The sequence below is a fragment of the Rhinichthys klamathensis genome, unplaced genomic scaffold (genome assembly GCF_029890125.1).
Source record: "Rhinichthys klamathensis goyatoka isolate OS25496 unplaced genomic scaffold, OSU_Roscu_1.1 h1tg000068l_1, whole genome shotgun sequence".
Classification (NCBI taxonomy): domain Eukaryota; kingdom Metazoa; phylum Chordata; class Actinopteri; order Cypriniformes; family Leuciscidae; genus Rhinichthys; species Rhinichthys klamathensis.
This window is the reverse complement of record NW_026606611.1, coordinates 541754-559867: the sequence shown is the minus strand read 5'-3', so window position 1 is coordinate 559867 and position 18114 is coordinate 541754. Positions and strand designations below refer to the sequence as shown.

The following is an 18114-nucleotide window of genomic DNA, read 5'->3' as shown; positions in this document are numbered from 1 at the left end:
AATGCACACAACTCACTTTACTTTTTGAAAAACCGGAACTCTCATTTCAGACCAAAACAGCTGCATACTCAACACATGCATCAAGGCGTTACCAAACGAACACAGATTAATTTGTCCTGAACGGACATAACACCATCATGTCACTGATATGTGTTTTACTAAATATTAATATATCAAAAACTGTACATGATATGTGTTTTTTAAATCAAGTGATCAAAGTGCTCGTTGCCGCTGCGATCAGTGGCGCGGAGACAGTGTTTTCTCGCGTGGCTCGCGCGCACCGCACTGTCTTCACTCGGACGCGCGCTTCAATACGTTGCAGATATCGTCGTGGATATTGTAGTATTGTATTGCTCAATCCCCTGACCACTATGTCGGTCTGAGACAGCGAGACCTAGACAAGACCGAGAGGTCCGAGACCAAGACAAGACCGAGACCAAAGACCGTCAAGGCCGTGACAAGACCGAGACCACGTAAAAGTGGTCTCGAGACATACATCACTATGTGGTGGTCCAATTAGTTTCTGAGGCAATTTCAGGTATTTTATAGCTGTAAACAAAATAAATATGTATTTTATAACAGTTGAAGGAACTTTGTGATCAAAACAGCATTTTAAAAGCAAGACGGTCGGTTTCAAATTCCTCGAAGCTGAATGTCTAATTTGTGGCTTGCTGCCTTCCTCTAAAATTATCACTTGTCTGTGTGATCTAGACAATTTTGGATTCTTATGGAAAGTTATTGTGCATTTTTATGTATATGTTATTTGAAACCTATTTTTAGCGTTCGTGTTTCAGCCAGAGCATCTAGACATTCAAAAGATTGAATGTTCATTGTTTCAAATGCATTTGGATGTCTGCTTGTCATTTTTGCTGCAAAGCCACATAGATAGTTTCCATTATTCCCTCAAATACTCAAGATGAAGTGCTCATATACACCATTAAATATATACCTGGTTACTGCACGTGTTCAGGCACTTTTAAAAAGATGGAAAATGTCTCTATTTCATGATCTTCGGCCAATGAATCATTATAGATCATCATACACTTCCCATGCTGCGGCCAAAAAGACTTTTGCAAGAATCCACTTATGCAAGTCAGGATTATGTTGTTATGAAACCTGGCAGGGAATGTGAGCACATACACACGAATCTTGATGGATATATGAGCTGCAGAGAAACACCCCGGTGTTTCGTGAGGTCATGGGGGATGCAGCAGTTATGCATTGTCACATAAAGTAATGACGAATGTTTACAAAGTCCTGCAAAATTAAATCAGTCCCATATGTTACCACTGGGCTGCCAGCCAACGTGTTTTTAACTGTGTGAGGGATGAGGAAGTTTTATCATTGTGCCAGTGAAAAATGTACAATACAGATCAGTGAGGCCCTGATGGAAATTTCTGAGCTGCGGCGTTATTTGTCTCTCTGATTGATTCTAATTTAATATAATAGCGATTGATAAATGTTATGGTAATTTGATGTGGTCCTGCACAGTTTGTACTGCAAACCAGGGCCGTATCCACCATTGACAGGGACAAGTCCCCGCCCTCCCAATAATTATAAAGTCCAAATTGTCTACCCAATGTTTGATATTGATCCTGCTCTGTTTGTTGTTAGGATAACAAAAAGTTGTAAAAGTTACAAATACAAAATGATTGAAATGGCCAATTAAATCAAAGAAGGCGGGCTTTATGTTTACAGAAGCCAAAAATTAATTCCAGCGTGACACTTCAGTTTTTAAAGGGGACCTATTTTGCCCCTTTTTACAAGATGTAATATAAGTCTCAGGTGTCCCCAGAATGTGTTTGTGAAGTTTCAGCTCAACATAGCCCACAGATCATTTTTGAGTGGAAGGAAAAACATGTTGTTTTTGTGTATGGCTCTTTAAATGCAAATGAGCTGCTGCTCTCCGCCCCGCCTTTAAAACTCGTGCATGGTTACTAACTAAGAACTAAAGCATGTTTTGGTTTTGATTATCATCTCTATCGTCGACGCGCTCACATGACATTGCAGTTCTTCATCATCATGAAAGTTTATTATCTGCATGTGTTTTAAAGCCCTATCAGTCTAAACTTATGATATATGGTTTTCCGAGTGCACATATCAGAAGCACGCGCACAGAAATCTGGATGTCAGATGGTGCGTCCTGTGAGTTTTAAACTAAGTTCTCTTTCAAATCTTATTGAGTATTAAACTAAGTTCTCTTTATTGCGCTTAAACTGTCAAATACACACAAAGTTCACATAAACACAGTTGGCTATGTCTGTGAATGTAAACAGCAAGTAAATAAATCGCATGTGTATATTAGATCTGTATATTAAAGCTGCAGTCCGCAGTTTTTCCTCATTGTCATGGCGACAATGTTCGAAATCTGCAATTGCAGTTATTCGCGGAATTATCAACTTTACGTGAGTTGTACTTCAACACGACACAGCGCGGATGAACACAATGTTTGAGGAGAGTGTGCAGCTGTCAATCACCGCGCCGGTGTCGATACTGGCATTCAGAATCACAGATTATTCTTTTTGGAAGTATGACCAACATAATAATTTTCACCGGAAAATGTAATGTGAACAAGTGAGTAACATCCACTTTTGTTCTGGTTCTGACATTGCAGTAAATCACGCTGATTAAATCTAACAATCGCTTATCATCACGCAAAACCGTGCAAATTATATTTTGTTCTCAAATTGTTAATGTTAACAACATCAGCATTGCGTGACTACATGTAATGTCCTTCCGATATTATCCTTGTTTTCGCATGGGCCGGATGCACTCTCTTTTCTTCTGTAGCCACTCCGAAGTCCGAACGAAGTTTTTTGCATTTTACAGCAGGTGAATCTGTTGTCACTGGTGATTGTCGTTTGAACCTTTCTGGATCCGCCATCCAATTGATGAGTTTAATTATATCAAGTGCTGTGAGAAAAGGCTATAAATCTCCACCTCCAGCATCCTCACACTCAAAGCCTACTAGCCGAGACTCCTTCTTTATGTGTACAGATGTGACGTAATGACGCAAAGACATGCTCGAATCTCCCACGGAAATCCACCAGTACCACTGGAATTAAAAACATTATTACAAGCTTACCGCTTTGAATCGAGCTAAGGCAAGCAGATAGTTTTGAACACTGGCTGGTTATGTATTTTCTCAAATATGTATTTTAGATAATTTTTAATCCAAAAAAAGCTACGGACTGCAGCTTTAAAGCAAAATAAATGCTGTTAATATGAATCAAACAACAAAAGAAAATCAACAAAATCACTCACACTTGACTGAACAACTTTAGTAGCTTTAATAAGAATACATTTCTTACTTGAATGCTGCTGTTAAATACTCTGGCGAGGAGATAAACATGGCGGACTGTGTACAGCTCACTCAGGGCGGGTCTATGCTAATAGGGCAGAGTCCGTCAGCAGTCGTGGGCGGGGCCTAAGCATATGTGACATCACATTGCGTAGAAGCTGCAAACGGCTTATTCTGAGACACTGCTTATGATTTATAGGGATTTTAAAAAATGAGTGGGTGGATTTATGTTTTTACGATAGAAATGTTAAACGACCAACAGTAATATCCTGTCATGCAAACTACTCGACTACTCAAACTACTTTGAATTGAAAATATAGGATCATTTACGTGATTCGTGTATGATGAGACAAGAGACATTTTGCCGTGTTTCTCATCATATTCAAGCATTTTCGACATATGCACTGTCATGTCTCGTTTTGGTTTTGGTTCATGTTTCATGTCAGTCATGTTTCCTGACTTGTCATGTGATGCCCTTGCCCTCATGTGATCCTGCCATGTGCTTCCCTAGTCTCTATTGTGTCATGCTGTCATTAGTTCATTGTCTATCATGTTCACAGGTGTGTCTTGTTTAGTGATTAGTCAATGTGTGTATTTAAGCCCTCATGTTTGTATGTGTCTTTGTCAAGTATTGTTTCCCTATGTATGTGCATGTGCATGTGCATGTGCATGTGCATGTGCATGTGCATGTGCATGTGCATGTGAAGCTTATAGTTTGTATTTAGTTTGTTCAATAAAACTGTATTTGGGTTTTCCAAGCTTGGCCCCAGTAGACCTCGTTACATGCACAAATTCATTTTTATTGATAAGCCTATTTTAAAATAAAAATATTGAAAATGGTTTAAATTCATTACAAAACTTCTTTATTCTCTTAAATCTATTTATTAATCAAGACAAGGTTCTTGCTGCAAACAACACCATTGCAACCCCGCAGAATACCCTGACTGCATATAACATGCTAAATACATTTTGAACACCTTAGAAACCACATAGCAACACCCTGGCAACCACACACAACAGATTGTGGCGGCAGGTTTTTGATGTTGCCATAATGAAGGTTCAATGTAATTTCATTGCTTTGTTTTGCTGTGCTTGTATGGCTTCTCTCCTCCATCTGTGTTGAAACAGTCATCCACATCTGAACACAGACACTTACTCCGATTCACAGCAGATGGTGAAATGTAAGCAGTCTGTGACTGGACAGAAAAACAAGCCAGCATCGGAGAATACACATGTGCATTGTGAGAATATGGCTATCATTTTAACCAATGCAGTCTCTGTGTGTGTATTAAACTGAATGAGTGACCCATACCTCCTTAGACATGAGCTCAAGTCCTCAGCATGCTGAAGTTGATCTCCAAAAACACTCTCCCACTGGCTGTTCATCAGTCTGACTGATGAACTATCTTCTCTTGACAGAAGGCCATTAAATTTACACTTAATGTTGCTTAATATTAAAGTCTACAAGCTGACTAAACACAAGTAATCTTTGGTGGATGAAAAAGCTGCCATTTATCCTTTCCACTGCTTTTAAATGATCATGAGCTCTGACATAATTTACTGAAAGGAAATGTGTAAAATACTGTACTTCTCTTCATCTTTGTAATTATGACATTGATATCAATGTCATGCCAGAAGTGCTTGGCTAGATACACTTCAGAAATAGCTCACTCTGCACATTTACAAGACTGTGGATGATCTCCTACACTTCTCAGATGTCTGTCTGTATGAATGTCTGTGCTTCCCAGAAATTGAATAAAAATGCCTGTTTTTATAACTTAAAAAATTAGATTTGGACACACCTAAAAATGTTTGAATGTCAGAATCATTGTGCAAAAATGTATTCTTTTTCATTTGTTTGCAGATTAAATGAATTGTTTGCATATGCCATAAAACACTTGGTTTTATATTTTTAAATCTAATGCAATGACATTCAGGCATTTTTAAGCATCCAAATGCTTTTTGGGGCCTCTGTACATATATATTATTCTCCAGTATTTTACTTCATTTCTTTATTCTGTCATTTAATTGCATACATAAGTTTGTGCTGGAAAGTCACACAAGAGGAAAGTATCTTCTCTCTCACTACAGTAATATTACTCCATACCAGACCTCTCCTGGTCATGTCATCACCTGTGTGAGAGTCTGGAACGTGTCATAAATCAGGTGAACCATTGTAAAAAATCTTGTCTTTCATAAAGCAAATACTGCAGTGTGAGCTACACGTGCTAGACGGGTCGGGTGAATCTCTCAAAAGCTGTCAAGAACATGTCTGGGTCATATTTCACCCCACATTTAGGAGAAAGTAATAATATATTATATTTTGAGGGAATATATACACTATAGATGTACACTCTATAAATACATTTTAATGGCCTTCAGTGGAAAAGCAACATCAGTATGCACTATTTGCTCACACTGGACTGGACGCTATTTCTCAGCAAGCTGATAGAATGTAAGAAATCGGTCATGCTTTCCATTCGGGTTTGAGCACTGCCAGGTTCAGAATTCAAAGACATCTTCTGGTGTATTATAAGCCTACTGTATGGTACATAATAAATTGTTGTTATTTTGCTCATACAGCAGTAATTATTCTTTCAGCAGACAGAATATTATTGAAATTTCTTACTATTGTTTTGGGATACAATGCATGTCATTTGATCATTTGCGTTTCTGTTTAGTCACCAGAGTGTGTACAAGATCCACTCAGTGGCCTGCACAGGAAATGAGGCTCATCTTTCAGCATGCACGATGGAGTTCAGTAAAGCAAACTCTAGCGCCCCCTGTCCCAATGGAGGAGCTGCTGTAGTCAGCTGTGTGCCCGGGCCACTGTTCACACAGGCCAGAGCACGTCGAGTCAAGCTCAATCCAATGGTGATTAGATAAAGCTAATTAATTTTCAATGGACTGATTTAATATTAACATTAATCACGATTTCTGGAGGTAATATCAACAGAATAAATAAAAAAACACCTGTATTATGGCTTCCAGTGATCATGCTCGTTCTCATTCTCCAGTCTCAGGTGCGTCTGAAGGGCGGTGCAAAGGCAGGTGAGGGCCGTGTGGAGGTCCTGAAGGGGAGCGAGTGGGGTACAGTGTGTGACGACCGCTGGAACCTGCAGTCCGCCAGCGTGGTGTGTAGAGATCTGGGCTTCGGCACCGCTAAAGAGGCTCTGACTGGAGCGCGAATGGGCCAAGGTGGGCAACACTAGATAGATAGATAGATAGATAGATAGATAGATAGATAGATAGATAGATAGATAGATAGATAGATAGATAGATAGATAGATAGATAGATAGATAGATAGATATCCCATTCAAAGGCTATGATCTCTTGTCCACAGGCATGGGTCCCATCTACATGAATGAGGTTCAGTGTCGTGGTGATGAGAAGAGCCTGTGGGACTGTCCTCATAAGAGCATCACTGCTGAAGACTGCAAACACATGGAGGACGCCTCCGTCATCTGCAACATTCCCTACATGGGCTTCGAGAAAACGGTCAGACACATGCATGATGATTCTACTGTTATTTTATTTCTAGCAAGTAAACTATGAAGTGTATAGAGAAAAAACTGCCTCAAATCTGCTTTTAACATTTATTATAACCATAATTGTCCTCAGACAGAAAATCTTTGATGCCCTCATCAAAGTGCCTTCATTTACGACTAACGCTTATGGGGTTTTGTATTGTGTTCAAATTCTTCTTAGCTCAGCTATGAACACTAACAATGTTGTTCAGGGCTGATCCAAACTAAAGCATTGCACCACCAAAATCTGTAAAATCATTTACAATGAGCACACTTTTATTCAAATGGGTGATGCAATACGCAGTAAAAACACGTTCTCACAGCCCTAAAGCAGCACTGCTTATCAAGTTGAAATGATCAAAGTCAAGGTTCTTAAGTCTTTTAATTCTTTCTGCTTGCTCTGTAACCTGTGGCAGATCCGCCTGACAGGGGGTCGGACGCGGTTGGAGGGGAGGGTGGAGCTGCTGCTCTCTACAGGCAGTGAGATGAGGGACTGGGGTTTGATCTGTGGGGACGGATGGACGTCTCGGGAGGCCATGGTAGTGTGCAGACAGCTGGGGTTGGGACATGCCAGCAGTGGCCTGAGAGTAAGATAACCACTGTATAACATACAACACAGGCAAAGACATGGAGTTGATGAGTAGTTTAAGTGAATATAGCATGGAGGTTAGGGGGATTCACAGAAACGGTGAAACCTTCAAAAAATCAGCTTAGTATGAAAAAAACTCCAATGCAAGAAAACTAATGTAATTGCAGTTACTGAAATGGCGGTGCAAAATTAAAAATATAGGTAACACTTTACAATAAGGTTCATTAGTTAACAGTTAATGTATTAACTAACATGAACTAACAATGATCAATACATTTGTTACTGTATTAGTTAATCTTTGTTAACGTTAGTTAATACAAAAACAGCTGTTCATCGTTTGTTCATGTTAGTTCACAGTGCATTAAGTAATGTTAACAAATACAACCTTTGATTTTAATAATGTATTAGTAAATGTTGGAATTAATATTAACTTAATTAAGATTAATAAATGCTGTAGAATTATTGTTCATTCTTAGTTCATGTTAAGTAAGGTAGTTAACTAATGTTAACTAATTAACCTTATTGTAAAAGTGTTACCAAAATATAATATAAATATAATGCAATGTTTGCTGCAGGTCTATGGAGCCCTTAAAGGGATACTCCACTTTTTTTGTAAATAGGCTCATTTTACAACTCCCCCAGAGTTAAACTGTTGAGTTTTTACCGTTTTTGAATCCATTCAGCCGATCTCCGGTTCTGGCGGTACCACTTTTAGCATAGCTTAGCATACATCATTGGAGTGGACGAGACCATTAGCATTTCTAAAAAAAAAAAAAAAAATGACCAAAGAGTTTCGATATTTTTCCTATTTAAAACTTGACTCTTCTGTAGTTACATCGTGCACTAAGACCGACGGGAAATGTAAATTTTCTAGGCTGATATGGCTAGGAACTATACTCTCATTCCTGCGTAATAATCAAGAAACTTCACTGCCGTACCATGAGAGCAGCAGGCGTAATGATATGACGCAGCGCCTGAAAATAGGCCACCTTCCGTCAACACAACGGAACTATTTTCAGGCGCTGCGTCATATCATTACGCCTGCTGCTCTCATGGTACGGCAGTGAAGTTTCTTGATTATTACGCAGGAATGAGAGTATAGTTCCTAGCCATATCAGCCTAGAAAATCGCAACTACAGAAGAGTCAAGTTTTAAATAGGAAAAATATCAAAACTCTTTGGTCATTTTTTTTTTTTAGAAATGCTAATGGTCTTGTCCACTTCAATGATGTATGCTAAGCTATGCTAAAAGTGGTACCGCCAGAACCGGAGATCGGCTGAATGGATTCAAAAACGGTAAAACTCAACAGTTTAACTCTGGGGGAGTTGTAAAATGAGCCTATTTCCAAAAAAAGTGGAGTATCCCTTAAAGGGACATGGTGAAGGGAAAAACATGGGAGGAAATAAATGTTTTGCGTTCCTCCAAGAAACTTTGCATTTGCTCGCAAAGAACACAAAAGTTTGGTGAGCGAACGCAATGTTTCTTAGGGGAATGCAGAAGTTTTGCTAGGAAATGCATTAGCAGTATTTTTCATCACCCTGTCCCATTGGGGGTTCAGTACAGGTCTGGTTGAAATCTGATATTTTTTTTTTGGTTTGTTTTTGCAGAGTTTCAAACCTGCAGTGCATTAAAAATAAGTAAACCCAGACAACTTTGCACTTTTTCCACATTTTCTGTGTTGATATTATGTAGGAAAATCTGGGGTGTCACACAAAAACATGGCCACTCATTATGCCGGACGGGTTCGCCTTCCCTGAAATACACTGCAAAAAAAAGAAAGAAAATCTCAGAAAAATATTTTTTTTTGCAGTGTGAGTGCATTAATTTTCAAGAGGTTTCAACTGATAACAATACATTTTCAAGACAGTGTGAACAGAGCATAATGCTAACACCTCTTAACCCTGCAATACATGGACTTATTAGTAAAACGCACCACGCTCTTTTGCCTCTCGGACTGATCACAATAATCCACTAAATCAAATCATTACTAGCAGATATAGAACTTTGTAATTCAAGCATTAGCATAGCCGGCAATTTGTTAGCTTCTTCACTTTATTTAGCCTAGTTTGCATGCTAAGCCCTTGCAGTGGGGGTCTGTCTGCAGATCCGTATGGTGGGGGGCAGGACGGATCACGAGGGTCGCGTGGAGGTTCAGGTCAAGTCCAGGTGGGGAACTATATGCAGTGACAAATGGACCACAAGAGAAGCCATGGTGGCGTGCAGACAGTTAGGCCTCAGATACTGCCTGCATGCTATCACTGTGAGTAAGAGAGGCGCTATGGGACTGGCTGATCAAGCATCGCAGCTTGATTGGTTTTGAAATCCCATATTAACATGACATGTGAGCTATTCATGTGTGAAGTATGCACTACCGTTAAGTACCGTTTTTTGAAGATCAATTTTTCGCTATAATAAGAAATGTATTCATAGACTGAAAGTGGAAACATTGTGGCTCAAAATAAGGCAACCAGCAACAGCAAAACCAAAAATGTTTGTTTGACCAATGGAAGTATTTGCCATTATTTTTGCTATATGGTTTGATTCAGATTTAATTAATGTCTAATGCTGACATTACCATGCTTTGTATTGTGTTTCTTGTTTTATCCATGTTCAGTCATTTGCCAAACTCATTCATCTACTGACGAGCTCTCCCCTGTGTTAAGGAAACGTGGTACTGGGACAGCAGTAACGTGACGGAGATGGTTCTGAGCGGAGTGAAGTGTAAGGGAGATGAGATGACTCTGACCGACTGTCAGCATCATCCTGTCATCAGCTGCAAAAGAGCGGGAGCGCAGTTCTCCGCTGGCGTCATCTGCTCAGACAGTGAGTGATATGCAAGTCTGTAAAGAAAAGTTGTGTTTCAAAAGACGTTATTCCATCATATGTTTGTTCACTTTCTCACACAATCCGTAGCGGCTTCGGACCTGGTGCTGAACGCTCCATTGGTGGAGCAGAGCGTTTACATCGAGGACCGACCCTTGCACATGCTGTACTGTGCAGCAGAGGAAAACTGCCTCGCCAAATCAGCTGCTCAAGCCAACTGGCCATACGGCCACCGTCGCCTGCTACGCTTCTCCTCCCAGATACACAACATCGGCAAGGCTGACTTCAGACCACGGCTCGGCCGCCACTCATGGGTGTGGCACGAATGCCATAGGTAAACGGAGGAGCTCTTGTTGTTGCTAAATTTCAAATCTCATACCTGTCCCGCAGTAGCCTGGATGCCAGCCGAACTTAGCCCCGCCCACAACATTTGAGGATGGGAAGTTCGGTCTGGACTCGACCCGCTGTGAAGCAAGTATGCCCGAACCAAAGCTGTTCGGACCAATCAAATTGTCAGGGCGGGCGTTATACGACGATGGACAGATGATCAACAGTAACGTAATCATCCACGTCACCAAAGAGCGCTTGGGTTGAATTCGTTTACAACAAAATCCGTCATCGTGTCTGTTATAGAGCTGGTAAGTCCCGCCCATCCGTAAAACTCCAAGTGGACCTCTAGGTTGAAAAAGTGTCAATGCAAGTGAATGAGAGAAAATAATTATTTTCTGATCCCGTTTGAATTGTGCCATGAATGTGAACATATGTTGTCTGTGAATTTTTTATATAATTTCTCATGTAACGAGTTTGACAGTATATTGTATGATTCTTTGGCTAGCAGTAGTGGAATAGACATAACGAGAAAGACTACACGTCGCATATGTGACGTCACCGCATAACACATTTTCCCTCCACAAATCACGGTGCGATAATCTAAGGAATTAGATCGAGATGCCTGTGTGTTTTGTACCCAAATGTCACCATTCAAACAAAGGCATGTTTAGCGGGATCCGTGTGCTAGTGGTGGTGACGTATATCAAACGCGTCGAAAGCAGCGAAGAGTTGTAGTCCACAAAGTGCTCTCACACTAAGTCTAACCGTATGAAAATTCTACCCGCTAAATTGTAGCATTCTTTACACGAAAAATTATATAACAAATTCACAGACAACATATGTTCACATTCATTGCAAAATTCAAAAGGGATTAGAAAATAATTATTTTCTCTCATTCACTTGCATTGATGATTTTTCAACCTAGAGGTCCAGCGGGGTAAGCGGAAGGGGCGGGACTTACCAGCTCTATAGAAGGGGCGGGACTTACCAGCTCTATAGAAGATCTATACAACGCATTCATTTTAAAAGAGGAACAGAGAACCGCGATCAAGGCATTTGTCGACCGGAAAGATGTTTTTTTTTTTTGGTCCCTACGGGATTCGGCCTATCCAATTGCGTGCAGAGGTATTTTTTTTCCTGATTTGGTTGAAACACGCCCCATAATCACAGCCCAATGGAGCAGTATCAGACTCACATTCTGACTAGTATGACGACGTCAGGCTAGGCCCGCAGGTTATATGTTCTCTCTTTAAGGTGGAGCATGTGTTTAAGACCCAAAAACATACGCTACTGCAAGCTCAATTTCATCACAAAATAGAGCGCTGCAGTGATGGCTTTTGGGTCATTGCAGAAAATAAACTATGTGACCAACTAAAGTCAATGATTCTTACACGTTTTATTCATCATGATCTTCACAAATGAACACAACTTTTATGAATTTTTAAAAACCCTAAATACAATCGCCAGAAGTAAAAAGTTAAAGTAGGCTATTAATGAGCTACACCACGGTCACATGACTTCAATGACACCACACTCAGCTCTTTCACAAACATTCACTGCAAAATTATCTGCCAATGGGGTAAGAAAAATCTTGTTTCCATTTGAGTTAACATTTTTTTTCTGACCCCATTGGCAGATAATTTAGCTTTTTTTAACCAAAAACTCACTTAATTTAGATTTATTTCCCCACAAAACAAGACTTAATATCTTATGGCATTTTACTACTTAAGTAAATGCATCTTGATTTAAGAATTGTTTTATATTTGGACTGGAAACAAGACAAAAATACTAAGTAAGAAACGCATTTTTGCAGTGTTTTCCCTGAAAGTTTGAGTTAGAATAGTTTGCAATTATTAACACAATATAGCTGTGAAAGTAGACTAGTTATTAGATGGGTTTACCTGTTCGATGAAATTACATTTAATGTCCCAACAATCTCTGTAGTCTCATTTAACCACTTTTCCACAACTGCCTTTTTCAAGACATAACGCTTGAAAGCGGGTATTACTGATGAATTTTATGTCGTAGAAAAAAAACATGAAAATATCTTGAGCTTGTTCAATTTCAGGCATTTAACCAAAAACCCATTCAAACACCCGCATTGACTTCAGGATGATGGAATCGGAAGTGCTAAATTGCGAACTCGTTTCTGGGTTTTGGCCTACAAAAAGTAACACTCAACAATATTAGTTCAATAACTATAGCTTGAAAAAAATACGTTTACAGCATTTACTCATCTTAGATCCTTACTTAATGAACACTATTAAATAGGTTCATTGTTATATAATGCCTAATGCCTAATGCTAATGAATTCTTAGCATTCCGTCAAGGGTCACTACAATAGAAATTATCCATAAAACTGTCTTCTTCTACAGTCAGTTTAGTCTTTCCGGTCGACTACTATCGTGACAACAGTTTGAAGACACTCTTGCCAATCAAGTTAATTAAACGTAATTAAATTGTCAACATCCAATTAAATGCCTTAGACATTTAAAGCTTCTACCACCCCCAGGAGTACTGAGGTTTTTTACTACCACAGTAATGCAAGAATGCATGATCAGTAAACTTATGTTGCAATGCAATGAATGGCCAAGCGTTCGTGTCTGTTGTTCGCTGAGAATATTGGGTTGGCTTGCTTGGTTTGAACAGAGATCTATCAACTGTGTTTTTCTTTTAAGCGTCTGGCAGCTTTGCTGAATCTCCTTTTGCTCCAGCCTGATCCAGCTGCGGCCCCAAGGACCCATATGGCTTCACTAACACTGAGCGCTAGTGGTCATGTCGGCTGAACAACATTCCAAAGGTCATAAACTGATATAAATTTCTTCCTACAAACCAGAGCAGAGGCTTTCAGACCCTGGACAACCTACTGGGTGAATGGAAGTTCAAGCTGGCAGTCTCTGCTTTAAATGAACACGTGTGCCGACATGATCCAGGGCTGGTTATATCAGTCTCACAGTGGTTTCTGTTCGTCATGCTATAACCTTCAACTACACTGAGCTGAAGTGTAGTGCATGGGCTAAGTGCTTAAATATTAATATTTTGCATCACAACTGCATGGTTAAAATGTTTTCCTCCTTCATGTTTAAACAACTATTGCATCTGTAAAAGTTGTTATTCTGTGCTTTCTGCGTTGAATTGAAGACTTAAAACTGTATTTTAAAAATTAGTAAAATATTCACTCTTATTGAGAAGCATTGGGGACCAAATAGCCGTGTGACAAACCAGTTACAATATTTGCATAAAATGAACATTACAGTATTAAATAATATTTTCCTCTGGTGGTGGATGTGCCACCTACTGGCCAAAGTTCATAAAACATGGTCAAAAACATTAACTTTTTTGGCCAGATGTCATGCTTGCTCCATTCGCTATTGGGGGCCTGTCGAATTAGATATTTTGTAAATAAACACTTTCACAATTTTTACACTTACCAAATTCAGTGGGTTTAATTGATTTTTAAACCAAACGAACCGGTACACTAAAAAGAACTGGCTCAAAAATGATTTGGTTCTTGAGTTCGATTTGAACTGCTCAAGATCTACTTCTTCAAAAATATACCTTTGAGTACCAAAGAAGAAGAAAAAACATAAGAGAAATGTTATTTTTGTGTTGACTATCCCTTTAAAGTATAGCCTCTCAATGCTGTAGAGCACTGCAAAGTCTGAATTCAATGGTGTAGAAGATGTAGAGCCTTTTTACGTACTTTCCCACCATGCATTTTTCAGATGATTCATGAATAAGAGCAGCTTTGAATAGTCTCCATTAACTCTTAGCGGTGGCCTGTGTTTACACTGCAAGCTTCCTAGCAGACATCAGGTTTCCCAATGTATGTGTCCGACACAATGATGATGAGGAAACCTGTTGTGTGCTCTTGCTGAAAGGACACACACAGCCGGGATTGGGACTGGAGCCAGTGTCTGAGACACTGCGACTTCACTTCTCTCCAACAGGCCTACAGCACTGAATCTGCTCTCCAAGGCCTGTTAAATCTTTGCTTTTTTTCCATGAAAATGACAGATTTGTAGGTTGCAGTATAGTATACAGGATTCGGGATGGCTTAAATTCCGTTATGGTTTGTTTGTTTATATGTATTGTCTCCCTTAGGGAATACTAGTTTTGCAGCAGAAGGTAACAGACATATACAGATAATACATAATACACAAACAATATATAATACACATTGCACAAATCATAGTTCATATCAAAGCAATCGACCTATGAAAAGTTCATTAAACCAACAGCTACAAAAACAAAAAAAATCGTTTTCTTCTTCCACCTGGCACTCTACAACGACGACCAGAAGGCAACAGTTGAAATTCTTTATATAATATAAATGTCTTAAAATTTCTTAGAACGTGTCTAACTTAAAACCTGTCTATGATAAATGTCAATAGGCTGGATTTGACTTATCCCTATGACTTTTCCTGCCTATTCAACCTATTGTTATTGTAAGATTGCCAAAGCTGTGATACAAAAAGAAAACCCTGATTCAATTAAAGACTTATAAAAGGAAGTCATAATCTTAAAGCATACATTAAATGAGTTTGCACTGTAGCACAACACACACACGGGTACTTTGATATGGTTTTTAAAATTATTTTTGAATGATGTTTTTTTGATGGTTTAACCCTGTTAAACTTCAGAAGACTGTGTTTATGACCTCCAGGCACTATCATAGTATGGATATCTTCACCTATTATGACCTGCTGTCTCTAAACGGGACCAAAGTGGCAGACGGACATAAAGCGAGCTTCTGCCTGGAGGACACCGAGTGCCATGAAGGTAAGACAGAGGTCAAAGGTCAGATGCTGGACTTGTCTGTATAACTAACACCAAACTTTTAATCTTTTCTCAACCTATTTAAAAAAAATTTTTTTTTACTTTATTGATGTTATGTTTTTGTGTGTGTGACAGAAATAATCAATTTAGTTTTCATAAATTAGGTTTCAGGAGTTTTTGAGTTACAGGATGTTTTTATGCTACAATAAACTCCTTTATTTCCAAAGATCAAGGAACATTTTATTTCAGTGCTATAAATGATTTGTTTCATAGTAACCGTCATAAATGTTGGCTTTCATGCCAAGGTAGTTGTTTATCCACTAGGGGTCTCTAGACTACTGGGTATAGTCTACTATTGAAATCTTTTTATGGATCAGTAGGCTACCGATACATTACAGTGACCGATACTTTAAATCTCCTCTGTCACTTTTAGGCTATACATCTAGGGTGGTATTACATACTTTCGATTTGAAGTAATTAATATAAAAGGCACTAAACCAGCCAAAGATAGCTTGCTCTTAGCTGATTTAAAGGGACAGTTCACCCAAAAATAAAAAATTCTGTCATCATTTACTCACCCTCAAGTTGTTCCAACCCTGTATGAATTTCTTTCTTCTACTGAACACAAAGGAAGATATTTTGAAGAATGTTTGTAACCAAACAGGTGATGGGCCCCATTGATGTCAATGGTGCCCCACAACTGTTCTTCAAAATAGAACAACAGTGTTTTTGTGTTTTACAGAGGAAAGAAACTCATACAGGTTTGGAAAAACACGAGGGTGAGTAAACGATGACAGAATTTTCATTACTGTGTGAACTGTCCCTTTAAGCTGGTTTAGTTGGTCAACAAATATCTCAAAACCCTTCTAAAATCAGCAAAACAATCTATCCATCACCCTGGCTGGACAAGACGTTCACACACATTGCGTTTTTGCATTTTACTGCACTGGTTTTCCATTTAAACATGCGTGAGATGGGAGTTCGCGTATGGCGTTATTAGCATAAACGCCGCGTTTAGAAGTTGTTGTTTTTTATTTATTTTATATATATATATTATATATATATTATATATATATATATTTATTTATTATATTTGTCATGCGGCCATAGACTGTAAAATGCGGCAGGACTACAACGGTCAATGTAGCATGTTTACATAGAAACACAATAGAAACGCAGCCCTGTGGAAAGCAAAAACGTGACATCTATAATGAAATAATAAAAAAAGCAAGGTTGAAAAAAGTTAACTTCAAACGCGTTTGTCTAGTGCATGTTTACATAAAAACCAATGGAAAAGCAGCACAGTTTAATGCAAAAACTGGTTTAATATTAGGCTGGTTTAAGGTGTTCTTCGGCTTGTCTCCAGAAATACACTGGTGCCACTTCCCTTGTTGCAGGTGTTTCAAAGCACTATGAATGTGCTAACTTCGGTGAGCAGGGCATCACAGTGGGCTGCTGGGACTTGTACAGACATGATATCGACTGCCAGTGGATTGACATCACGGATGTTAAACCAGGAAACTACATACTACAGGTAGGTAGCCTATTCACTTGTGGTAATAGTCACAGAAAGAGAAACCACCTTGGTAGTTTGTTAAAAATGTGTTTCCATCAGCTAGATAGCACGCTAACAGCAAAGAGCAGTTACATGAGCAGACTTTGGTCCCGTAGGACCCCATTGTCTGGGCTTTTCAGCAGGTCAATAGTTGTCAAAGAGCTGTTGCAGTTCTGCCCTCTAGTGGTGGAGTTTATCAGATCTCGTGCAGTTCACCATGATGTCCAGGAATGCGAGGGTTAGAAGAGTAATAGGATTTGGTTTGATTAATGATGTAATGAACCTTAATTACACAGGGTGGGGGTGGAGGAAGGATTTTACTGGAAAAGACCCACCCGGATTAGGATTAACTAACAAAAAGCCCAGAATACAGTCTTTTATTTTGAAGATCTTGCTATCACTATGGACACACTTCGCTGATTATGCTGTTAGCTTGATTACAATTATGCAACCATTATATTTTTCTCTTTGTCAGGTCGTTATAAACCCCAACTTTGAGATAGCTGAGAGTGACTTCACCAACAACGCTATGCGATGCAACTGCAAATACGATGGCAACCGTGTCTGGTTGCATAAATGTCATCTTGGTGAGACGGGCTGTTGTTCACTAGGTCCTTCAGACCTGCCCGATTCTATTAAACATGATTTGAGGGGAATACAATTGCATGCTTGCTTATTCAGATATTTTAAATCAGCACTAAATGAAGCTTAATTTTTTTTTTTTTATTAAAATGTAAACGTAATTTGTATTATTTGTGTTTCCAGGTGATTCATTCAGTGAAGAGGCTGAGAAAGAATTTGAGCATTATCCTGGGCAGCTCAACAACAAGATCTCATAATATATATTTTTTTGTGAACAAACCCAGTGAACTCCAATAACCACGTGGCTCTGGACAAAGAGAAACTTTAATCACTTAACGTTACTATTTATTCTCATTTGAATCCATTGTTACTGTGGTCGAATCACGTGTTTATATTAGGTCATCAGAAATGATCATGTAGCCAAGGGCCTGAGACAGAACAGAGCTGTGATTGTGGCCTGGGCTTTTGTCAGTGCGAATGCAAGTGGTTGAGCAGTGGCTATACACTTCCTCTGAACCTCTCAGAGCAGACGTCAGCCAGTCACGAGATGCACCAGTTTCATTTATAACATGCATCAGGGAATTACAAAGACTGATTGCCGACTGATAACTTCAGTCTGTATGTGCA

At 39.1% G+C, this 18114-nt stretch overlaps 1 protein-coding gene across 4 annotated transcripts in view; it reads left to right on the top strand.

Moving 5' to 3' along the window:
• loxl3a (lysyl oxidase-like 3a) overlaps positions 1-17995 on the top strand; it is a 29901-nt gene extending 11906 nt beyond the window's left edge. For 2 of the 4 annotated variants that reach the window (XM_056250164.1, XM_056250163.1), the window contains exons 5-14: positions 5983-6175; positions 6319-6499; positions 6646-6800; positions 7246-7416; positions 10082-10241; positions 10332-10575; positions 15238-15353; positions 16748-16884; positions 17381-17492; positions 17671-17995. In XM_056250164.1, the coding sequence (XP_056106139.1) occupies positions 5983-6175; positions 6319-6499; positions 6646-6800; positions 7246-7416; positions 10082-10241; positions 10332-10575; positions 15238-15353; positions 16748-16884; positions 17381-17492; positions 17671-17744 (1543 nt within the window). In that variant the 3' untranslated portion in view covers positions 17745-17995. Of the gene's footprint in view, positions 1-5982; positions 6176-6318; positions 6500-6645; positions 6801-7245; positions 7417-9522; positions 9679-10081; positions 10242-10331; positions 10576-15237; positions 15354-16747; positions 16885-17380; positions 17493-17670 lie in introns of all 4 variants that reach the window. The other 2 variants (XM_056250166.1, XM_056250165.1) reach the window with 2 other exon arrangements.
• Positions 17996-18114: the final 119 nt, after the last annotated feature.